Source organism: Thamnophis elegans, chromosome Z (genome assembly GCF_009769535.1).
Source record: "Thamnophis elegans isolate rThaEle1 chromosome Z, rThaEle1.pri, whole genome shotgun sequence".
Classification (NCBI taxonomy): Eukaryota; Metazoa; Chordata; class Lepidosauria; order Squamata; family Colubridae; genus Thamnophis; species Thamnophis elegans.
In genome coordinates this window covers 106,038,781-106,064,167 of record NC_045558.1, presented here as the reverse complement: position 1 = coordinate 106,064,167, position 25,387 = coordinate 106,038,781, and the positions used below count along the sequence as shown (strand labels likewise).

At 39.9% G+C, this 25,387-nt stretch overlaps 1 protein-coding gene across 5 annotated transcripts in view; it reads left to right on the top strand.

The window, feature by feature from the left end:
* Nucleotides 1-18,141, top strand: part of PRRG2 (proline rich and Gla domain 2) — a 32,747-nt gene extending 14,606 nt beyond the window's left edge. For 3 of the 5 annotated variants that reach the window (XM_032238159.1, XM_032238157.1, XM_032238161.1), the window contains 5 exons: nucleotides 1,487-1,650; nucleotides 10,194-10,227; nucleotides 12,289-12,415; nucleotides 13,008-13,154; nucleotides 16,609-18,141. In XM_032238159.1, the coding sequence (XP_032094050.1) occupies nucleotides 1,487-1,650; nucleotides 10,194-10,227; nucleotides 12,289-12,415; nucleotides 13,008-13,154; nucleotides 16,609-16,636 (500 nt within the window). In that variant the 3' untranslated portion in view covers nucleotides 16,637-18,141. Of the gene's footprint in view, nucleotides 1-1,486; nucleotides 1,651-10,193; nucleotides 10,228-12,288; nucleotides 12,416-13,007; nucleotides 13,155-15,148 lie in introns of all 5 variants that reach the window. The other 2 variants (XR_004257022.1, XM_032238158.1) reach the window with 2 other exon arrangements.
* The last annotated feature ends 7,246 nt before the right edge of the window (nucleotides 18,142-25,387 follow it).

The following is a 25,387-nucleotide window of genomic DNA, read 5'->3' as shown; positions in this document are numbered from 1 at the left end:
CTCTTTCTTAAAGGGAAGGCTTGGGATTGTGACTGGGTAAATTACGAAGACTTATTCATAGTGTTTATGATGGGATCATCTGGAAAGATCTGATAATAGAGGAAGGAATAGAATCTTATAGGCAGAATAGTCACCACAAGTTCTCTCCCAAACTCCCCCAAATCTCCAGTCTGATTACATATGAATGGCGTTACCACAAATTTATTTTATTTAGAACTGCTGCTTGTACCAAAGTCAAACTGGCACCAACCCATCCTCCCTTCTTTCTTGTACAAGATTGTTCTCTTCCAACAATGTAACCAAACTTCAGTACTATTGGTAGGAGAGTGGTGTTCTCCAGATTTCAGGATTGTGAGATGGGCTGGTGGAACTGTTTTCCAGCAGAGTAAAATGGCTGGAGAGTAGGAGAAAGGGTAAAACAGCTGCTGCTGATCCCACAACAGATGTTGCCTCAAAAACAGGGGTAGATTGTCTGCAGGGCTCATGTGATTTCCAGTCCACTTTGTTGGATGACCTCTGCTCCCTCCTCCCCGAATAAAATTATGCAGCCAAATTTTGTTGGCACTCCAGTGAAAATCTCTGGTGTGGTTTCCTGTCATTTTTTTTCTTCAGGAAAACTGCAAAAGTGATGCCTAAGCTTCATTTAAATTTAATAGCTCAAAAATATTCTGTAAATCCTGTTGGGAATAAAAAGTAACATAAATGTCACTTCTCACTGTGGCACTTGGTTGCTAAAAAAAAAGAAGCATTTCCTTGAAGAAATGTAACTTCTGGCAAAACAAAGTTTACCCATTGTTATAGTGTCTTAGCAGTATAGCTCAGGGATGCCAAACTCGTGGTGTCACATTGTCACGTGATATATCATAACTCTCCCCCCTCCCTTTGCTAAACCGAGAATTGGCATGGCCAACATGTGACACATTTGGCCCACAGTTTGACACCCCTGGTATAGCTGGTCCTTCTGAAATTCTGCATTTCTTTACTTCTACTCATGTTAAAGTAAAAGTAAAGGAAATTGGATGGAAATAAAGTCTTTCTGTCATAAGTCAAGACTGCTAGATGGCATATAGTAGTTCTTGGGGTTTTTTTGCTTCCTTTATTTAACAGGCATCTAGTTCTGCAGCATAACAATATAGTATAATGTTTGTCAACCTTGGCAGCTTGAAGATTTATGGATTTCAACTCCCAGATTTCTGGGAGAATTGAGGAATTCTGGGAGATGAAGTGCATCTTCAATACTGCTGTAGAACAATGTTTGCAACCTGGTCAGCTTCCAGATGCTTGGACTTCAACTCCTAGAATTCTCAGCCATTGCCCTGCCAGCAGGGAGTTCTGACTTTTGAAGCCTATACATCTGAAAGTTGTCCAGGTCCAGGAGCATTGCTCTAGATCTTATACGCTTTCGTTGAGAACTAAGAGATATTGTTCACAGAACTTCGTGCCTGCTCTGAATGTCAGGGTAATGTCTGTTGGTTCCTGTTCCCAGTGTTCTTGGATGCCACGTCTGCAAAGAAATTCTTGAGCCGTAAGATTCTTTATAACCACTGGGATTTTGAGCTGATTGTGCGTGACAACTTGGAGCGTGAATGCATAGAAGAAGTTTGCAGCTATGAAGAAGCTCGGGAAGTCTTCGAAGACGACATAAAAACAGCTGAGTATGGGGAACTGGATGGGCTTAGGGTGGCCACTTGTCATAATGTCATAATGTCATAAAAAGGGTTCCACCACAAATGCGCGCACAACAAAAGCGCGCCTGACTAAACCGCGGTGTCTAAAGCGCGGTGACAAAACCATGCGACGAATGAGCATCTAATTAGCCCTAAAGCGCGCCGACAAAAGCACGCCGACAGAAGCACGCCGACAGAAGCACGCCGACAGAAGCGCGCTGTAACGTAACCCTCAACCTAACCCTCAACCTAACCCTCAACCTAACCCTAAACCTAACCCTAAACCTAACCCTAAACCTAACCCTAACCCTAACCCTAAACCTAACCCTAAACCTAACTGTAAATCTTACCTTAAAGGAAATCGCGCTTCTGTCGGCGCGCTGTTGTCGGTGCGCTTTTAAAATCGCGGTTTTAGCGCCGCGGTGTTGTCGGCGCGCTTATGACGTTCGCGCTTTTAACAGGTCATGCATAAAAAGAGGGCATGCCCCCGCAAAACATTTATTTATTTATTTATTTATTTATTTATTTATTTATTTATTTATTTATTTATTTATTTATTTATTTATTTATTTATTTATTTATGTAGTGTACTTGCTACTCCATTTCAAAAAGACTCTGAGCAGTTTACAGTAAAACAGAAAGCATTAAAAGAAAAATAAACTAATTAAATTCCTCAAATGATTGACGTCTAGCTACTGACACACCAAAGCAAACATTACTAACAATAAATGTTCCCTTCGGTGAGTGAACTCTCTGCATGATCTCCCTGAGCTATAGTAACATTGGTGTTGACCTGATCTTGGATGGAGCACTGTTCCAAAATTTGTATAAGTATGACACACTAAAGGAAATGTAACATACCTTGTATTAAAAGGAAGGGAGTAACCAAAGATCCTGTTATTAGACATCTTTACGCTCTTCGTTTTTCTCCTTTTTTTTACTTTTAAATTGGAGACTCCATTAGAGAATGCAGGTTTTCAAATGGAGGGCAATCCTTTATAAACTTGAAGAAATGGCGATCTTAGCCTATAAGCATAGTAATCTATAAAGTGGAGTTTTCCCCAAAGGATACTCTTTATATATGCATACTTCAATGTCCAGAATTCTCAGTAATGGCCATGCTAGCTGGGGAATTCTGGAATTTGAAGTCTACAATTTACAAATGGCCAAGTTTGGGAATTTTTTCTTTAAAGTACTATATTGCGATTTTCAAGCTATCTGATGTTGCACTTTTGACTCTGTGTCACACTAGTAACTATCCTCTTGATTTAGGGTAGGTAAAACTAGTCATCTCTAGCCTACTCCTCTCTGGGTCTACTAAAGTACAATTTTCAGAACCTCCGTTCAGTAGAGCACATTTGACAGGTACCAGATTGGAAACACTGAATTTAGGTATAGTGAATATCTTTGGTCCAAAAAGCATCATTTTCTTATTTTACAAAATATATCTATTCTAAAATGTAGATATTTTCCTCAGACATAATTTAACCGAAATAATAAATGAAATATGGATGTGAGGTTTGAATACAAATTTGGTTAATGGTTATTTGTTAATCATAATTGGAAATCCTGTACTGAACTGGGCTTACAAAGCATCTATTGTCCTAACTATGATTTTACATAATGTCTAAATGGACAAAGATAAAGTGGTTATAGCTGATCTGTGACCCTAAGTGTGTTGCACAACAGTGTTAAATTATGAGCTTATAAAGCTGAATCATGAGAGAAGATGGAAAGTTACTGTAGACAAATCATTCTAAGTCATGGTTTCAATAGTAAATCATAATGAACATAATCATGGTCAGATGTATGAACTGTACAGTAACTCTTTCAGCTTCTTAAATTTTAAATGTCTAAACATTTAAAGTTTGGTGGGGATTTTAGTATTCTTGAGTTTGGTAGTTTTCTGACAGATGCTTTATTATCAAGATAGGTAACATCATCATTGTTTCAAATATCAGATTTCAAATATCAAATTTAAAGCTTTTTCTCTATTCCATATATTTGCTGAGCAAAAAGTAATATTTATAGGCATATATATGCCAATGGTCACTATCCAAATTCTCTTCAATATCCTGTTGAATATTCTGTTGAACAGGAGTGCTGATTTACCACTTGCTTATCAAATACTTAGGGGGCAAGAGCTTGGCAGCAGAAGCAAACCGTGGCACGACAAAACCGCGCTCGACTAAAGTGCGCCCGATTAAACCGCATCGCTGACGTCATCAACAGGAAGACAACAGCGAGCGCGGAGAAAGAAGGGCGCTTTAAATAACGCTTTGAAAGGAAGCCGATTCAAGTTAAGGTAAGGGTTAGGTTTAGGGTTAGGGTTAGGGTTAGGTTTAGGGTTAGGTTTAGGGTTAGGTTAAGGGTTAGGATAAGGGTTAGGTTTAGGGTTAGGTTAAGGGTTAGGATTAGGTTTAGGGTTAGGTTAAGGGTTAGGTTTAGGGTTAGGTTTAGGATTTGGTTTAGGGGGGTTAGGTTTAGGTTTAGGGGTTAATTTTAGGTTTAGCGTTTACAGCGTGCTTCTGTCTCCGCGCTGTTGTCGCCCTGTGATGACGTCAGCTACGTGGTTTCGTCGAGCGCCCTTTAGTCGAACGCAGTTTTGTGGTGGAACCGAAGCAAACAACAACCAAGGACTTTAATAGCCAGCATCAACACCCCACTCAACACCTAAACATACAACAGGGACCATATAAATATTACATACAGAACAGCTTGAAGTACACACTTTGCTAGAGAGAAGTTCCCTGAAGATGGACTCCAGTATAAGTTCAAAAGCTCAGAAGGAAAAAAAACTGCTGGTCCCAGTGACTGACCACGATTGGATCCTGCAACATTATCCTGTATTTGCCTTCATTCGTATTGCATATACCATTGCATCAGATGTAACAATCATGTCAACGGTCATAGATCACGGTTTAGGATTATAAAAAATGAGCTTCAACACTCTTTCCTTGAGCTTGAATGCAAAGAAAATTTTGGTAATTTCTACTTGCATTTCAGATTAATACCACTTAGTACTTTGTCATTTGATTCTTAAATACAAGTTAATCATTATTATGCTTTATTGAAACAAGTCAGCTTCAGAATTTGTAGCTTTATAGAGTTGGCCATTTTAAGGATTACTGTGCTCTGTCAGGTTCAGATTACATTGCAAATTTCTGTTCCTTTAACAAAGAGGCCTTCAATTCTTCTTTCTGATTGTATGATAATAGAGAATAAACCAGCAGGTGCATACAGAGATGGTTAACCGCAGTTTATCACTATTTCTGGTTGTCCCGTTAAAGTTCCAAAGCTGCAAAGTAATTTAGTTCAGCCTTCCCCAACCTTTCCAGGTCAGTGGATCAGCAGAGATGGCAGTGGTAGGATGGTTTCATGCAGGGGTGGGTTGCTGTGCATTACTGCCATTCAGAGCGCAAAAAATGTGTTCCATGCACGTGCGCATTTGCACCTAAAAAGTTATGTGCATGGGCGAAACAAAAAAATGGGGGGATTACATTTCTGCAATGAAAATTGTTCTGTGCATACGCAGAACCAAAAATCAAGAGAGTCCCGCCATAGGAGAACCTGTTCAGGGGTGTGGCAGGCCTGGTTTGCTGCCGGTTCCAGCAACCCAGGCCGCCAAGTTACTATGAGTTCAGCCAAACTGGTAGGAACCCACCTCTGGTTTTACGTTTGTGTTCATGCCAAACACCCATGCACTCTCCATCACTTTCACGGCCTTGTTCCAAATGGGCTGTGGCCCAGAAAAGGGACACAGACCGGGGGTTGAGGACCACTGAATTAGTTGACTAAGTCAGATCCCCTTGTCAGATTTTCGTGGAAAATTCAGAAGAGATTTATTGTGTAAACCACCAACAAGGTCTTGATTGAGATCTTGACTGATCATTCCTAAACTGTGCCAGAGAAATCTCTGGCTTGAAAAGAGGGGAAATGAAGCCGGCATGAATAGAAAATTCCCAATATAGCAAATAGTTAGCAGAGAAACAAGTTTGTTTGTTAAGTCCAGATTGTTTTGCATGAATCAGGTCATATGTGTGTCAGCAAACAAGGAGAACAGTTTGAGTGGAGTTTTTGAAGTTTCTAGAATGCTGTCTGCATATCTCGATTTTATTTATCTTGTTTTAATAGGTTAGTGCTTTGCTTAGAATATAATGGATAAGTAAATAAAGTTTCACAAAACACAGCAGGTGGTTTCATCCATCCGAGTATCTCTTTACTAAACAGTTTAACATAAAATGTGGACTTAGTTATTAGATTATTCTTCCTAATAGAAAATGTACAATTCACTGACCTCTTTCTGACTAAATAAGCTGCTATATTGGGAGTTTTCCATTCATGCCTATGTATGTTACTCCACACCAGCCTCTCTATCTTCTCTTCAAATCTTTTTACCTTTTTGAAAACTGGTATTTGTGGAGACTCACCATTTCACTAATAAAGGATATTCTCATTCAGTCTTCCCCAGCCAGCAAGTGCTTTATATCAACATAATCTGGTGGGAACTGGACAAAGTGTTTTTTTTCCCTAGGGACAGAGACTGACAGTATATAATTTGTCTCAAATTAACTAACTCTGACTCTTTCAAGGCCAGCTTTCCAGGCCATTTTAGTCTCCAGGGAAATTCCAGTGCATGCAAACATGGATTTGAATGCACTCTGATTGGCCCCTAAAGAGCTAATGCGTCCAATAAAAAATATTTGAAGCTAATGTGCTGGTTTACTTTAATTTTATTGTGATGTTAATGTTTGTAAGGTTAATGTTTGTAAACTACTCAGAGTCACCTCTAGAAGAGATGAGTGACACACAAATCTAAGATAGAGATAGACAGACAGACAGACAGACAGATTCATTTTGTGACATTATCTTTGTGAATATGATTAAAATAGTAATAATTATCCTATTGATTGCTTTGTAGTGTTCAATTTTATGCTTTTAACTTAGTAAAATTTATTTTGTACTAACCTGTTCTCAAAAGCAAAGTGCAAGTAGCTAGCAATCATATTGTTGGTCAATAAATAAAAATATTTAAGACATTTAAATTATAATAGGTAATAGGTTAGCAACATGACATTTCCCATGATTTTTTGCAGATGAATATTGATTTAAGTATGGGACTCAGTAGCCACATTAGACTTTTGTGGCAATAGAGGTTATGATTCCTGCCCCAGTATATATATATGGTAATTTAAGAATGTTAGGATGATTATGTATTCCCTATGACTATTATGATCATTATATTTTTCCATTTAAATTTTAATTGACTTGTCAGATCTCAACTGAATTGTCATATTAATGCCATTTTTGTATACTAATGAGCCTTGTCTATCGGAGATAATGATTTATACATCCAAGGAAATTAGCTGTAGTTCAAGGAACAATAAATCTAATAATTTTAAAGCACAGCTACATAAACAGAACTAATAAGACGCATGCAACATGCTTCTTGACCCTCATTTTTCTGTGGGTCTTGATTCTGAAATGCAGCACAGCAGAACACGTATGCAAACAAGTGTGAGACATAAAACAGGTTTTAGAATAGATTTAAAATAATTTAAAAAAAAGGAAAGAAACTCTCTCGTCCAATTGAGTGTTATGGATTCATTCACGCATGCATTCAATCTTTCTAACAATTTTTATTGCAAGCCGCCCAGAATTGCTTTGCAGAATAATATGGGAAGCATATAAATTTAAATAATAAATCAATAGATAATACTGTTGATGCCTCTAGCCACTTTGATGTAGTGATTAGGTTGCTGGCCTACAAACCAGAATCCTATATGAGATCTAGGCCTGCCTTAGGCATGAAAACCAGCTCGGTGACTTTGGACAATCATTCTCTATCAGCTCACCCCACCTCATAAGGTTGTTGTTGTGGGGGAATGTTGATGAGTAATAGCTACCAAAGGATTCCAGTTAACACAGGACTCTGTTTGCTTTTTTCAACAATGCTAGGAACACACACAACTATTCCATATGCTGAGTATTATTTATAAAGAGCATGGAAATTCTTTTGAAAGGCATTATTGGAGACATGAGATATATTTCTGTAGTGCGTTCATGTTCATGTACAGGCAGGACAGCTAAGAATGCTGGTACTCGATTTGTATTTATAGGTCGAACAACTCATTAAGATACAGCAATGCAATATCTTATGCTGTCTTTCATGTGCGTCAGGTAACCTATTTCCTAATTCCTGTGTATAATCACATGGATGATGAAAGTTTAACTCTCATACATTTACAAAACATGGAATTGGATAAGACTGCATTATCAAGAAAATCTTCCAGTCTGCCTATTTATAGTAATTTATACAATTTATATATCTATTGCATTCAACAATATAATTTACTCTATATTCTAGATAGTTTTCAGCACCTGGATAGAGAAAGAATGCCTCTTTGTGGATTTGTATTTATTTAGTGAAATAGAGAAGTTGTTTGCTTTTTTTTTAATGGTCAGTTTTTTAATCAAACCGAAAAGTATTTGATTTTCAAACATTTGTGAGTTTATTATAGACTGATTACTGTATTTATTGACTGTTGCAGGTTTTCTTTTCTTATAGGACAGTGCCATCTAGTGTACTTTGTATGAATTGCAAGTATCAGATTCAAGTTAGGATTCCTGAGAAATCTAGTCCCATGGGATTATAGTAGAGCAATTTTCTTGTGTCCTAAAATAGAGATGTGGTCAGCACTTAGTCTTCTTGAACAGCTGGCCAACCATGCTGCTGATTCTCCCCAATACCATTTTAATTTTCTATATGTCTCTGACTTATTGTCATTTTGGGTCAGTGTACAATATTTAATAAGGGACGCGGTGGCTCAGCGGCTGAGCTTGTCAATCAAAAGGATCAGCAGTTTGAATCCCTAGCATCGCATAACAGAGTGAGCTCCTGTTAATTGTCCCAGCTTCTGCCAACCTAGCAGTTCGAAAGCACATAAAAAATGCAAGTAGAAAAATAGGAACCACTTTGGTGGGACGGTAACAGTGGTGGATTCCTATCAGTTCAGACTGATTTGGCGGCCTGGGCCACTGGAACCGGCAGCGGTACAGGCCTGCCACGCCCCCGAACCAGTTCCCCAGGCAGCACCATTGGTGGCACCATCTTGTTTCTCAGTTCTCAGTTCTCATTTTAATTGCACTGCACATACATGCACAGCACACATCAAGCGCACACACGCGAAGCGCACACACGAGTGAACTGGCAGTAGTGCCTGCCAGGACCCACCCCTGGAAGGTAACAGCTTTCTGTGCGCCTTGGCCGTTTAGTCATGACAGCCATGGGAACATCTTCGGACAGCGCTGGCTCTTCGGAGATGGGTACTGCCCCCTAGAGCCAGGAACGACTAACACATATGTACAAAGGGAACCTTTACCTTTACAATATTTAATAGTTGCCAACAGAGAGAAATTTCCTGAGGATTGGCTCCAGCATGAGTCCAAAAGCTCAGAAGACTAAAGACTCTAGTCCTTGTGACCATCCCAGATTGTATCTTGCAATATTATCCTGGGACATCTACCTTTGCTTACATTCGTGGAAGATAGTTAGGTCCAGGTGCCCAAAATAGCATCACCACAGGCAAATAAGATTTAGTTTGCTGTTTTGGAGCTAAAGCTGTGTTTTCCCCTTTAGCAACCAGGAAGCCATTGTACAAAATTATATCATGGGTACAATAAAACATGCTTCATTCATCATTTGTTAATGGTGCTATTGGGTGACTCCTAGGTAGTGGGATCTGCTCAGCACTGATTAACTGCTTTAGTCTCCTATGAGCATGCCCTCTCCCTCTGGACCCTGGGTATTGTTGCATTTTGAACAATGGGAATCAGGTTTACTTTTGTTCTTGGACAGCCTGGATCAATGAAACAGCAGTTGATCAGCAGTGGCAGTAGGAAATGTATCCAGCATAAGAGAGGGAAGGATCCTCTGCAAATCCCATCCATCAGCTTATGAACTGTTATTTGTACTGCCAAATGTTCAGGTCGATCCAGGTCTCCAACTCAGGCTTTGGCTGAGAGATGTGAGGCCAACAGTGGTCCTCCTTTCCTGCATTATCTGTTTCCTCTTGCAGTGCCAACATTTCCCAGCTGGGTGAGGTGGCAGGTGAAGGGCAGGTTTGACAGAATGCTGAACTCATAAGTCTGGCCATCTCTCAAAATGATTTTTTTTTTTAAAAAAACCCACAGCAGTTCCTACTTCAACTCAGAGCCTAGGCAGTTGGGATTAGCAGTGAGGAGAGCAAAATTTAGGCTGGTTTATTTTCTATCTCACACATAGGATGAGAAACTTTAAGCAAAGAGCCCAAAGTCATTTGTAGAAGATACTGATTACCTTCTACAACAGAAGACAATAAAAGTAACCTTTGTATTTTTTTGTTATGTTTTGTTGGATACTCAGAAACATTTGATACTGTCCAGCAAGTCATTTAGAATCAGGCAACTTGAGATAGAACAAACAAACGAACAAATGACTTTTATTATCATGTTAACATTATTCTCCTATTTTGATATTCCCTCCAGATGAATTTTTGGAAGAACTATAGAAAAGAAGCAGGTAAGTAAGGCTACGAAAAGGTTACAAAACAGCAATGGGATATTCCATGTATTTGTGCTTTCCAATGCTGCATTATCCTTCTTGAATCAAGTGTTACCTTTATAGGTAACTAATAACTCGTAGGGACTTCTAAAATCTTCCAACCACTATTGTGTATTTAATAGTAACAAGGCTGGGCATTCTGTCCCTTCAGCATTAGTTAGGTGACAAAAGACTTTCCAGTTTCCTGAGGTAATCCCTCCCTGTAATAAGAATTTTGCTACCCCATTATTGATCCTCATCCTGCCTCTGCTGCCTTTGCTTCAAGTCACCGCAGCCACCTGCCTTCCTTTTGAAGAAATGAATTACAAGGCCTAAAGGTTTTTGTCATGTTCTAAAGCAAAGTTCTCCAACCTTGGCAATTCTAATATTTTAAGCATGGCTGGCTGAGGAATTCTGGGAGTTGAAGTCCACAAGTCTTAAAGATGCCAAGTTTGGAATTGCCTGTCCTAAAGCTCTGTTAGTCCTTAGAGGCAGTCCAGATAAGAAGTGCAACTATTAATGCTAACTTTATCTTAACAAAATCTTGCACAACAAAGTATTTCTCTCGTTCTCCCTATTACTCTCCAGATAACTGCCGAGGAACCCTTCTGAAATTATTTTAATGCCTCCTCCTCCTCCTCCCTCCTCCTCCTCCTCCTCCTCCTCCTCCTCCTCCTCCTCCTCCTCCTCCTCTTCTTCTTCTTCTTCTTCTTCTTCTTCTTCTTCTTCTTCTTCTTTAGACTGAGAAATTTTTTACATCCAGGTGTCTGTAGCTTTTCCTCCTATTTCCTAAGGTCATTTTCAGATACCGTTAAAGCTGCTATTGGATGGTGGCAGCTTAAGCAGGAATAGTGTGGTTTAACACTTGAGATTTAAGTAAGTAGCCTTCAAGGACAAGATGAAAACAGCCTCATGGGAACATGGCAGCATGAAAATGTTGCCACAGGTGTTTATAGTGGATTAGATGCAAATGAGGAAAGGCTGTAAAATTATATAAGATGGCTTTATTGTAGTGTCTTCTAGTATCACCCAAACATTGCTATGCTCAGAAATATCAACAAAAAAGAGTGGCTTTATATTGCTACAGGGATGGCTGGGTGAAACTATTAATTACAAGTCGGAAAGTAGCCTCAGTAGAATGAAAATGCCACGGTTCAGTTCCTGTACCTTCCATTCTCCAAATGCCTCTGAATGAGATCTGTAGCCTCAAGATATGAAAAAGCAATGCTGATCTAAGGACATTATAGTATTCTACTGTAATGGGCAAACACCTTGCCCTATCATACCTTTTCCTTTCTACAAAGATGTGCTTATACGACTTTCTCCTGCTTAATCAAGTAATCCATCCTAAAACTGTATGTTGATGTATGTAATCTGTTCTCCACCTCATTGCATGCCATATACTTATACCAGATCAACCAATTCAGATTGTAATTATTGCAAGTGGGGCACTAATGTGACAGATAATAACTTTTTGGGAATTCTCAGTGATTATCATTAGTGTTTAGGATTAACTTCGGGTGGGTAAAATTTTGATGATTGGGGACTACACATTTTTTCACAAGAGAAAACTGCATTGAAAGGTAATGAGGAAAGCGTGTGAGACATTCACAAGGTGAGCCAAGATTCTCCATTTCTCCAGGGTGCTTCCTTTCCTTTTTAAAACCAGTTTAAAGATATTTTAGGACACATATTCCAGTTTCCATGTATTTCCAGACCAAGAAAACCAAAATTGCTGATTTTCAACACTGGTGCACCTACAATTTGGCAACGTGATTAAAGGGGGCTTTGGGATCTCAAAAAGTATGGAGGACTTACCCTTGAGCCATCCTTATATCCAGACTGTCCTGACAAATTTGACCTGGAGCTAAAGCTTTTGTTCCAGGTTTATTCCAAAACCTTGTGATCCAGACCTTTACCCCAAGATTCCCCAGTTCTAAGAGGCAAGCCCTAATATAGCATGGATGTTAGAATTAGGATCTCCTGTTGTTTTAAGCAACAAGAGTCCCAGTAACCCTTCCTGTCTACCTGTTTTCATAGGAAATCCTGGAATAGATGTGGCAGGCCTGGTGGCTGGCCTGATTGCAGCTTTGGTGGCTATTGTCATGTTTATAATTGTGGCCATGTATTGTATCAAATATCGGGCTAAAGAGAGAAATCGATCCAGGTATGTGTCAGGAACCACATGGAGGTGTTTTGCGCCCCCCTATGTAATAAAGAAAGTGAAAGGGGAACATAATTCTAGCACTTTGTCACCAAGTAAACATGAGGTCAAAAGCATTTGATTCAGAATTAACATTGGCATCAATGAAAAGAACAACAGTATTATGGGGATTTATATCAGCCTTCTGCAAACACGGCTGACCTCTAGAGGAATTAAACTATAAATCTGATAATTTTTAGCTGCGTGCATATTTTCCAATGTGTATATCTTTTTGAAGTTGATGTTTTTACACAGTTGTTAAAAATACATCATTGAACTACAGTTTCCAGCATCTCCATCCTACAGAAATCTTTCATGGATATTAAGCAAAATGATTTTTTTTTTTTTAAATTGATAGTTTTCTCAACTTTTTTCCTGTAGTGTGAGTTACTGGACTAAAATTCCCTTAATTTCCAAACAGCCCGTATGCTTTCTAAACAGCTGGTGAAAAGTTTGCTAATTTTTTGTTTTGATTAAGTTAGGCTTACAGACAAAAAGCCTGTGAATTTTTTTAGGGTTGTTGTTTTGTTTTACCTCCATCTCCATTTCCTTTTAGAAGAACACAGGAAAATTTGAATCCAGGGATTCCCCTTACCTGCTTTGATGATGAGCCCAAGCCGGAATCTGCACCTGGGCTTCCTTCTTATGAGCAAGCAATGGCAGCTTCAGGGGTGCACGATGCGCCACCCCCACCTTACAACAGGTAGAATTATCATTGGGATCCTATCTCAAAATTCCAACATTATCTAGGGATTGGGAACTGGATATAGAGAGAAAGGAAGGTTTGAGACTCAGGCTGTCTAAAGAGAGTGTGCAATAAAGATCAAGATCCTATCTGAATTGAATCTTGGAAAACCTTTTCAAGGAAAGAGCATTGGATTATACAGAAAGCCTTATTCCCATGGAAAATCTGCATAATCCTGCAACAGACCAAAGACCTTTGTTCTCAAGAGGAAAGGCAGTACTGGAGTTGACAGGAAGTTCAGAATCACCAACAGAGCTCATGTTAGCCTCCAATGCGGGGGTGGGAAACTGCAGATGTTGAACTTCCAGAAATCTTCATCCCTATCTCTGCTGGCTGGAGCTGATGGGAGTTGTAATTTAGCAACATCAAAAAACGCATGTGAATAGGGGTGAAGACACAGGTTTCCTTTCCCTTCTATGTGTCTCTAGAGCAGTGGTCCCCAACCCCCGGTCCGCGGACCGGTGCCGGGCCGTGGAGTACCTGGCACCGGGCCGCGCAGCGGCCGGGGGCCATGATCGCTGCAGCGGCCGGGGGACATGATCGCTGCAGCGCAAAGGCTCCTGGGCCGTGCGCAAAAGCTCCTGGGCCGTGCGCAAAGGCTCCAGGGAAGAGAGCCCCGCGCTGGTATGCACGTGATATATAAACAATCAATGTGTCGTCGCGAACAATGCCCCCCCACCCCTGCACGCGCTCAGCGGGCCACGGTAAAATTATCAAAGGCTGACTGGTCCGCGGCGATAAAAAGGTTGGGGACCACTGCTCTAGAGAACTGGCAGAAAAAAAATGCCATTACATTCATTCACTCTACTACTTCATTCTACAGTCAGAAAAAGAGAATAGTTTTAAAATTACCTATTCTCCCCACTCCCAAGCCCAGGCAATGTGTGTATAATAACCTCCATCTCTTCTAGACTTCTGCTCATTAGCAATTTTGCTTTGATCCATTAACAGGTAGCTTCTTGCTCCAGTTTCAGTTTCTGCACTATTTATGGATCATGGATTCTGTCCAGAGCTCCACAAAGCTAAAGGACAAAAGAATTTGCTACTTTTTTTTAGCAACACTTTTCCCCCCCAGAATATACCTCCTAGGATCATTGGGGAAATCCATATACACTTCCCAGAGCTCCTTGCAGGTAGAAAACAAATATGAAGCAATTAAAAGTGACATGAATGCCAGGCTGTTACCATAGTATGAAACGGCAGCAGAAAATGTAACTTTCATCTGCTAAATTGAAAGTTGAAAAAAACTTTATTATTTGTCTGGATGTGGATATACACATGCATACATGAAAATAACAGCAGCATCCTTTTCTTTAATTAGCACTATAAAATTGGTGGGGGTCATAAAAATTGTAGGCGGATATGCACCATAGGGGTAGGATATCAAAAGTAATAATTGGGTGTTGCTTTTTACGATCAAAGTTTCCAGCATACCTTTTCTTCAGGCAGGATAGCGTTGGTGTGGTTACCTAACATATTTAAGCTGTTGCTGGATTTCTAGTTCCATATGCTTAAATACTCTGATGGAAGAAATAACCATTTAAATTACTCACAATGTCCTCATTGCAGTGTTACCATGAAATATTGCACATAACTTAAATTAGTATTTGCTGCTACCACCAGTACCAGATCAGCTCAGGATCTTCAACACTGGAGGCACTAGAGACAGATAAGGAGTAAATATAAAGCAAAATGAAGATAACCTTAGCCACAATAGTAAAGACCCAGATTTTCAATCTTTAATGGTCTTGAAAGTGCAGGAGTGTTAAGCAGATTTAATTAGAGTAGGCCAATCTTTTCCAATCACACATCTTTCAAATGTGTTGCCCTATCATCTTCAGAATTCCCATGCAGCATGCATGTTGGGGTAAGTACAACACAAATATTATATTATGAAGAAGGAGGGAAGCGTTAAGAATTCTCAGTTCTTAAACTTGGCTCTTTCTCCACAGGACCATGACTAGGGTTGAAATCTGACATATATGAGAAAGCAGCAGAGGCTGGCGCTATTTTCAGAGTGATCCCTGTGGTTATGAAGGCTAGTCTTGAAGGTGGTTCAACATGATTGGCATTGATGGATGACTTTATTGCAGTCTATATCTTGCTCAAAAGGAACAGATGAGTGGGGGGGGGAGGAAGGAGAGGAGCTTTTATATGTAAGGCTTCTGAAGCCTCCAGATAAAATCATAAATCTGAGATTGGAAGCTATGATGAAAGCCTATAGATGATGATAGGAAGAAAAGGAAGAGAAAAATTCTATCAAGGTAGCAATATAGAACAGGCTGCCAAGCCAACAGAAAACACACATTATGTTTTTTTTTTCTGAAACAGTTGCAAAACTTTCACAGAGACAGTTATTGTATTAATAGGGAATTTTGAACTTCCTCAACATCTGTAAGTCTACAAAGTCTGGAACAGCTCAGTAAAATCCTGACTTCCCGGTCTTTCTGCCTCTCGGAAAATAAAGAACGGAACAAAAGAACCTCATACCCTTGATTTAGCTCTGATCGTTGGGGAACCTACAAGTGAGATACATATATCCAAGCAGTTGAAACAAATGTAAAGTACAATTGTAGATAAACAGAAGTAAAAGGGCAAGGATAGAATGAAACATTGGCTTGGCTGTATGTAAAGGATTTAGGTGTATCAGTAGGTCATAAGATTAAGATGAGCCAGATACAGCTTTTAAAAATTTAATTCTAGGGTGCATTAATCAAAACATAATATTCAACTTGAGAAATGAACCGTTTCATGCTATTTCGCACTGGCTGAACTTTATCTAGCATTGAGTTTAAACGGGTACCACATTTTGAGAAGGTCATCAAGGAATTAGATCATACTCAGAGGATGGTGATTCAGGTAGTAAAACTTCTATGTAAAGAATTGTTGGAAGAACAATGTTGAATCTACAAAATATTAAAAAGAAATATGATAGCAATACTTGATAGACTATCATGAAGAAATGAAGCAGATTTGTCCTCTGCTATTTCAGAAACAATGCCCACTGCAGAGACATTGTAGGCAAGCAGAATTTGACTTAACATTTGTAAAAACTCTGCAGTGGTAAATGCTATTCAGCAGTAGTGCAGTGTGCCATTGGAACTTGTGAGCTATTTCATTGGATGAATTCAAGTGTGGGCTAAAAACTACTCAGATTTATTTCATATGCTGAGTGGAGCAGTGGAGTAGCTGAAAATCTTTTTTGCTTTATACCAGAGGTGGGGAACGAGAGCCCCTTTATGACTTGTAGACTTCAAGTCCCAGAATTCCTGAGCCAGAATTCCCAAACATAATCTTAATGTTTCATCTCTTCACTTTCTCAGGAATATTTTTAATCCAGCTAGTTTTTCTACATTCACCTGTTTCAGTATATGACTCTTTCTTCAATTACCATGTCTTTCTTTTTCTTCAGGAATAGCAATTTGACTCGGCCAACCTGAGTTTTCAACAGCCGGATAAATATTCTTGAAATACCTATTTCATCTTTACAAAAGACACTATGCACACCCTTGCAACATAGCCAAGGCAGGGAGCACATGTGACTTTGAAGCAGACAATTAATGCATACTGGATATGAAGCTGCAGTATGTGGAGACTGTGTATGAGTGGCAGGTGTGTGCAGAAGAGGATATTGCAACATGTTTTGGTTGAGAAATTAAAATCTAAAATTGCAAATGTACATATTAGGACTGATATCACTAGGTTAATGTGAAAGTGAAATGCTAATTTGCACAGAGTTCCTCCTCCCATTTCCCCCCTCTTCCATTCATCTTATGAATGAATTTTTTATTACCGTCTTTTCTATCAACATGTGATTATGCAAGGATTATATTAAGGATAAATAAAAAATAGTTTTATTTGGAGGTAAACATGACTGATCGTGGCAGACTAATTAATATAATAGGAATTGCAAGCTGGTATAAAAAAATCTTAAATAGCTCAAGACAAAGATTCAGTTTGGAGAAACTGCTCTGGATTATACAAGCTCAGACTTTTATTCAAGTACAGAAAGAATAGAGATATTACAAGTTGTCTTTTGTGATTGGCATGCAGTACAAAAAAACAGGAATGGCTAGCTTGATGTATTCATTGGCAACATTACATTTTGCCCCTGCTTGTTCCAAAGAATAGTATTTGTTATGGTCACTGACTTAGCAAAATTCATGATCTATTCTAGAGACTGTTCTAAGAGCAGAACATAGAAGAAGCTGACTTAGATCACATCAGGTTATTTGACCATTTGGCCCAGTGTTATTGCTTGACTCACATCTGCTCTCCAGAAGCCTCAGCAGTGAAAGGCTTCTCCCTCCACAGCTGCCTGATCCATTTAAAAATTTGGCCTGGATTAAGTTTGATTTTATTTTTATACAAAGCGGGTTCCCCATTTCTAAGCTCTGTTCCCCTCTTAACCTGAAGACAGACACGCCCACGCACTCTTCAAAACTGGTCCTGAGAATTTTATTAGGGAAGGCAGATTAGCAATGCAAATTGGAGCACAGGTATTTCAAGACAAGTAGGAAATTTAGCCAGAGGTGGAAAACAAGTAAGAAAGTCCAATCAACCACAGAACATAGGTGCACCTCTGCAGTGATGTAAGCATGAAAGAGTGGGAACAAAACATGTTTATAAATACTTCTAAGAGCTATATTGCACAGCTGTCTAGAGCACAAGATGAGAATGAAATGAGAATGATGATGTAGTTGGACAAAAACCCATAAGCACAGATGTTAAATTCATATCTGCCCTGCCTTTCCACTTATTTGTCATGAAATATTGTTTGCGTGGCTATGAGTACAATAGAGAGAACACTCCAACAGAGCTGTAAGGAAGGAGAAGCAGTTTGCTGAGTGTTGGCGAACAATAATGTGGCCGATTAAATGAGTAAACTGTGAATCCTTTAACATGATTTCTATGGAAAATAAAATTTTAAAAGCTGTTTTTCATACATCTGAGTGTCCTCATCAGAAGACGTTTTGGTTCATGATTTAATTTGAACAGATTTCATGTATCCATCAGAAAAAGATAGCCACAGGATTCCACATGATTCTAGATTGCCAAGACCCAACTGGCATATTGCTTTCGCAATTGCCAAATTTGCTAATCATCTATGTAAAGGGGGCAGGCAAAGTATCTGGCTTTAATCTTTCAATTTCTTTCCCCAAAAGCACTATTTTGTGAATTTAGACTATGTTCTTAACAGCTGTTATTATGGCACTTGTGCCATAATGTGGATTTGTGAAATACATGTACAGGAAACTCCCACTCTTTTATTATTTTGTCATATTTGTGCTTTGACTTATTTACTAATGGAGCATAGTCCCCACCCCCTCATCCTTTTAAGCAGTGTTTCATAATCTCGGCAACTTTAAGATGTGTAAATTTAAATATGCTGTCTGGAGAATTCTGGGAGTTGAAGTCCACTTAATTATTAAGAAACATTGCTTTTAAGCATTATTCCTGTAGTTCCATTTTTGGGAATGGAGGTAAACGCACATTTACCTTAAGGTATTATGGTATTCTAGTTGATTGTATTACATGTCTCAAATTTAAAAATTTAACTTCAACAGCCAGTTTGGTGTAGTGTTGAAGGTGCTGGTCTAGATACCTGGAGGTTCATCTGACCTTAGAACTAACTGGGGCCTGTCACTCTCTCTCAGGCCAATCCACAGGGTTCTTGTGGGAAAAATAGGAGGATTATGTATTCTCACCACATTGAATTTTTATAAAGTAATAAAAGCAGGATAACTACATAATTAAATAAATCCTGATAACTGACTCATCAAATAAATATGGCGCTTGCATTTATTTTATTTATTTATTTAAAGCATGTATATAGCCACCCATTTTATATTTAACTCTAGGTGACTCCCAATCACACATAACAATTATTGTTTGGCATATAAATATATGCTGCTATTAAAAGTCCCCCCTTCCCAATATCTATATATAAACAAAGGAATTTTCTACATATCCATATCCAACCTTAGGAGCACATCCCTTAGCTTTGTGCTGAAATACAGATCTCTGAAAAAAAAATAAGCCCTCCAGTTTTGTCCAACGAAGAGCTCTTCCTTTATTTGAATTCTTTTTTTTCTTTTTTCAGTTTTATGGAATAATTATCATTTCAGCTGTATGGTTTACTTCAATGTAACAAATGCCCCATTTTCATTTATTCTGGCAACTGGGATGTCTTCTATCACGGACCAAATCTGAGAACTCTAATTTACCAGGGAGAACTATAGGGATTTCACTGTGTTCCTGAGTGAATCCCAAATATTTTTTCTATATAGGTGTCTTCCCCAAAATTGGTGCCTTTCAAATATGCTAGAATGGTATTTCAAAGAGTTTCCAGACAATATGACTGTTGTTGGAGGCCTTCTGCAATGACCTCTTAGAAGTAGTTGACTCCTTGTATTCTCCAAAGGTTCTCAGCACATAACTCAAAATTCAGTGATTAGTATCAATCAAATAAAGAGCGTAAAAATAGATTTATTTCATCATAAATGTCAATGATGCAGCAAAACCCAAACCAAGTTAAACACAGAAGAGACCATAGGGGGGTGCTGGAGTTCTGTTACATTTTTTTAGGGCACATACAGAAAGCTGTGTTAAAGTAGTGTTCCTCAGTCAGAACTGATAGATAAGTATGCCAGCATAAATTGCCCTATTGCCATGATTTATTGCCATTCTGCCTGGGCATTGAAGGCAGTGAATGATGCATTTTCTTTCCAAGAGACGGTGGATTACTCTGGCAGAGTTTCCCTTCCTTCAAGCATCGTTGGCCAACAAGGAAAAGCAACAACCTATTGCTCTCCTTAATCTGTAGTGAATGGAGAACACAGAAAGATGCTTAGCATGGCTAGTTTAGTCACATGTCAAGTTGCCCAACTAATGGATCATCCTTTCAAAAGTAATATGTATCTACCTATCATTTGGACTGCTTCTGAAGAGAGGTCTAGTGCTTTTCTGAAAGAATACTAAACACGTGTTCCAAAATTGCCTGGTTGACAAGACACAGGCATGAAAGAGGGTGGAAGGTGAAGTGGGAAGGAGTGATTGAAAACAAGCTCTGTCCATTGGATTTCAAGGATGTAACAATATGGTCACTGCCAGCAGCAACTGTAAGTAGCCCATGGTGTTAGCAAAGTGGCAATGGTCACCTCATCAAATTTAAAAAAAACAGCAATTGTTGTGCCAAACACTTTGTTGAAGTAGTATAAAACATGCAATGTACCCAGTGCAATTGGCAGAAACCAGCTCTCTTTTCTGATTTAAACTGGTGACACACAGAATTAGTGCTCTTTTTTAAAAGAATAATCCTGTTTTTTTAATCACAGATCTAGAGATCTTTCAAAATAACATTAAGGAGCCTGCAAAAATTCTCACAAGGGCTTTAGTAAAGGCTTCTCAGGCATTATGCAGACAGATATATCTTCGGAAGCCAAGTAAAACAACCACATTGGATAATACGTAAAGGGATTTGCAGCAGCTTGAATGTCCAATAAGAGTTTGGTAAATCTCAGCTCTAATCCATTATCATCAGCCACATAAGTGAAATGTGCTAAATTGCACTCACAAAAATTTTGGAGGAAGAGGGATAACACTACTCTAAAACTAGAATGCCTAAATATGATGTAAATCTGATCAAAGCTGTGGACTGAAAGGAGACAAACATATAAGGATAGTTAGTGAAGGTTCACCCACAAAACCGCGCTTGACTAAACCGTGCCTGACTAAACCGCGTCGCTGACGTCATCAACAGGGCGACAACAGCGCGGAGACAGAAGCACGCTGTAAACCCTAAACCTAAAATTAACCCCTAAACCTAACCCCCCTAAACCTAATCCTAAACCTAATCCTAAACCTAACTCTTAACCTAACCCTAAACCTAATCCTAACCCTTAACCTAACCCTAACCCTTAACCTAACCTTAAACCTAACCCTAACCCTTAACCTAACCCTAAACCTAACCCTAAACCTAACCCTTACCTTAAGTTGAATCGGCTTGCTTTCAAAGCGTTATTTAAAGCGCCTTTCTTTCTCCGCGTTGGCTGTTGTCGCCCTGTTGATGACGTCAGCGACACGGTTTAATCGGGTGCAGTTTAGTCAAGCGCGGTTTTGACGGGTCACGGTTAGTGAAGCATGTTGATATAGCTGAGGCGACAAGAAGAAGAGGCCTTGGACTCAAACTTGTGTGATTGGGGCATATTCATTAGAAATCAGAAATATGGAAAACTCGATTGTTCCATTTATTAGCAAATAAATAAATAAATAAATAAATAAATAAATAAATAATGGTTATTAGCATACTAATATATCCAATCTCACACTTTGATTTTACTGCATTCTGATTGTCTGTGTTTCGGTTTGTTTTGTTTATACATACTGAAGGAAAGAAACAACACTCATACATTGTTCTAAACCATTGTGTGATTTATTTGTGGCTTATCTTGACACATGAAACCAGCCAATATATAAGAAAATCTCCATCTCCAACAAGAAGCAACCTCAGACATGCTAATTTTCTGGAGAATTAAGGGAAAGAATTTCCAATAGTTCACTTTTACTCTAAATGGGTGTCAATTAATGTTATCTTAAAGCATAGGCCATGGAGTGATGAATAGGGAAATACTATCCACAAGACTTTTTTCAGAAAAGGATCCATGGTGACCTTGGTGAGTAAGATATTTAAAGAAATCCTCCTTTTCTAGCCAGGTGCTAACATCGTAACAAGATTTTCAAGTTACAAATGAAAAACTAAATGTAGAAGCACCGCATCCCTTGCCATTCCATTGACCACTGCAGCCTAAAAAGCACATTTCACATTGATGACCTGGGAAGAAGTGAACAGTACATGAATTTGAATCCAGAAGGCATGTTCCCTGTGTGATATTAGCAAATAGGCCTACAAAAAATGCTACAACATTGGGAGAAGGAAAAACTCCTAAACCACATCACCTAATCCCTTTGCTAACAAGCTTAACTATTCAAATACCCATTCACACAACCACCCTGTACATCTGGTGCAGTGGTGGGTCTCAAATGTTTTTAGAACCTCTTCTGTAGGTGTGGCCTGCTTTGTGGGAGTGGCTTGCTGGCCATGTGGCTGGGGTGGGAGGGGCTTAACAGTCATGTGACTGGGTGGGTGTGGTCAACTTGTAAAATGTGGTGAAACTCACTTAACAACGCTCTTGCTTAGCAACCAAAATGTTGGCTCTGGCATTTGAAGCACGCAAGTCTTAAAGCTGTCAAGTTACAAGACTCTTGTATCCCTAATCCTTTAGGGAAAAATACCCCAGGGGCGTTCAAACTTGACAGCTTTAAGACTTGTGCACTTCAACTCCCAGAATTCCTCCTCCAGTCATGTTGGCTCAGGAACTCTAGCATTGAAGTGTGCAAGTCTTAAAGCTGTCAAGTCACAAGACCCTTGCACCCCTAACTCTTTAGAAAAAAAATAACCCCAGGGGTGTTCAAACTTGACAGCTTTAAGACTTGTGGACTTCAACTCCCAGAATTCTTCCTCTCGCTCTTCATCTTGATGATGTGCAGATGGGCAGGGGAAGGGAACTGGAACCAGTTCTAAACGGCGCTGTAGATTTGTGGAAGCTCTTCTACAGAAGAGACTAGAACCGGCAGGAACCCACCCCTGATCTGGTGTGAACTCACCTCTAAATGAGTACAGGTAGCTGTCAATTTATGATTGTAACTGAGCCCAAAATTTCTATTGCTAAGTAAAACATTTGTTAAGTGAGTTTTGCCCCATTTTGCAACCTTTCTTGTCACAGCTGTTAAATGAATCACTGCATTTGTTAAGTTAGTAGCAAGGTTGTTAAATGAATCATGCTTCCCCATTGACTTTGTTTTTCACAATGTTGATCACATGACCCCAGGACACAGCAACCATCATGAGTCAGTTGCCAAGCATCTGTGACTGTGCCATTTTAACTTTGAATAGTCACTAAATGTTGTAAAGTGAGGACTATCTGTATTTATAGACAGTGTGGCCAATCTAGAATCTTCATATTGCTTGCCAATCAAAAGAATTGATATTGTACAATGCTAATTCCTGCCTGAAGGGGGCTCTAAATACACACAATCTGAGCTAGCACAAAAGAGTAATCTAAATACTATAGACCATGAGGTTTGAGGTGTGGATGCTTCTACATTAATTGTATAATTTAGTGTAAAAGCTAATAAGCATGGATGAAATCACTTCTTGTAGTTACATTATAAGTGATCCAGAACATCCTTTTGCTGGATGGTTGTCAAACACTGTATCAAGTTAACAAGGCTTGGAGCCTTAATTCTTCAAGCACTTTTACCCGAGGCCTAAATTCAAACAATAATCAGTTATACTTTGGCCTTTTTTTTTTACTGGGCCAAACTATTTAAAGCCTCTGCTAAAAGGTAACTCTGGTAAACTTTGTTTTATTTCAGGTTAAAATCTTTTAAATTGTTTAGTTTAGTTTAGTTTTGGTTTATTTGTATGCCGCCCTTCTCCAGGAGGGACTCAGGGCGGCGAACAACTCAAAGGGGAAAGGGAACATAAACAACAGTACACATAATTAAAATACACGAAAATCACACAGCCATACCAGTTGAGAGGGGAGGGGAACTCATCAACCCCAGGCCTGCTGGCACAGCCAGGTTTTGACGGCTTTCCGAAAGACCTGGAGAGAGGTGAGGGTCCGGATCTCCGCGGGGAGTTCATTCCAAAGGGCCGGAGCTGCTACAGAGAAGGCCCTCCCCCGGGTAGTAGCCAGATGGCATTGGCTGGTGGGCGGAACCCGGAGGAGGCCGACCCTGTGTGATCTGACGGGTCTTTGGGAGGTAATTGGCAGCAGGTGGTCTCTCAAGTACCCAGGTCCAATACCATGAAGGGCTTTATAAGTTACGACTAGCACTTTGAAGCGTATCCGGAGACCGATCGGTAGCCAGTGCAGCTCGCGGAGGATAGGTGTAACGTGGGTGTACCGAGGTGCACCCACAATCGCTCGCACGGCTGCATTCTGGACGAGTTGAAGTCTCCAAATACTCTTCAAAGGCTGCCCCATGTAGAGCGCATTGCAGTAGTCCAGTCTTGAGGTCACGAGGGCGTGAGTGACTGTTGCGAGTGCCTCCCGGTTCAGGTAGGGGCGCAACTGGTGCACCAGGCGAACCTGGGCAAATGTCCCCCTGGTCACAGCCGACAGGTGATGTTCTAAAGTCAGCTGTGGATCCAGGAGGACTCCCAAGTTGCGCGCCCTGTCTGAGGGGCGTAAATTTTCACACACACCCCCCAGCCTGAGTGATAGAATAATAGCCAAATTCTTGGGAGGAAAACACAACAGCCACTCGGTCTTGTCTGGATTGAGTACAAGCTTGTTAACCCCCATCCAGACCCACATCATGTCAACCGCCTCACTGAGTTGGCACGGGGCGGACAGATACAGCTGAGTATCGTCCGCATATTGATGGTATTTGATCCCGTGCTGTCGAATGATCTCACCCAGTGGCTTCATGTAGATATTAAACAGAAGGGGGGATAGGACCGAACCCTGAGGAACCCCATATTTCAGGGGCCTAGGGGTCGACCTCTCTCCCCCAACTAACACCGACTGCGACCTGTCCGAGAGGTAGGAGGAGAACCACCGGAAAACAGTGCCGCCCACTCCCACCTCTCGTAACCGTCGCAAAAGGATACCATGGTCGATGGTATCGAAGGCCGCTGAGAAGTCAAGGAGCACCAGGATGGAGGAATGACCTCCATCCCTGGCTCTCCAGAGATCATCGGTCAGTGCGACCAAAGCAGTTTCCGTGCTGTAGCCAGGCCTGAATCCAGACTGAAAGGCGTCCAGATAATCGGCTTCATCCAAGGACCGTCGGAGTTGAGAGGCTACCACTTTCTCAACAACCTTCTAGACTGAAGCTCTAACCCATGATTTTTTAAATCCCTGAACCTTAAAATGGTCTCCCCTTCAAAAGAAGATGGATTCATGGAATTTGCTCAATCTATATTAAGTCTCATGATCTGATTTTGTTAATTTGGAAATAAAATTTAGATGGTTGTAATCCATAAATCAGTATTGCATTAAAAGCCATAGGACATGGATATTGTGCTTATATTATGGTTGTGCTGAGCCTAAATGCTTAGGGTTAGGGAAGGACTCACTGGAGAAGAACCTAATGCTGGGAAAGACTGAGGGCAAAAG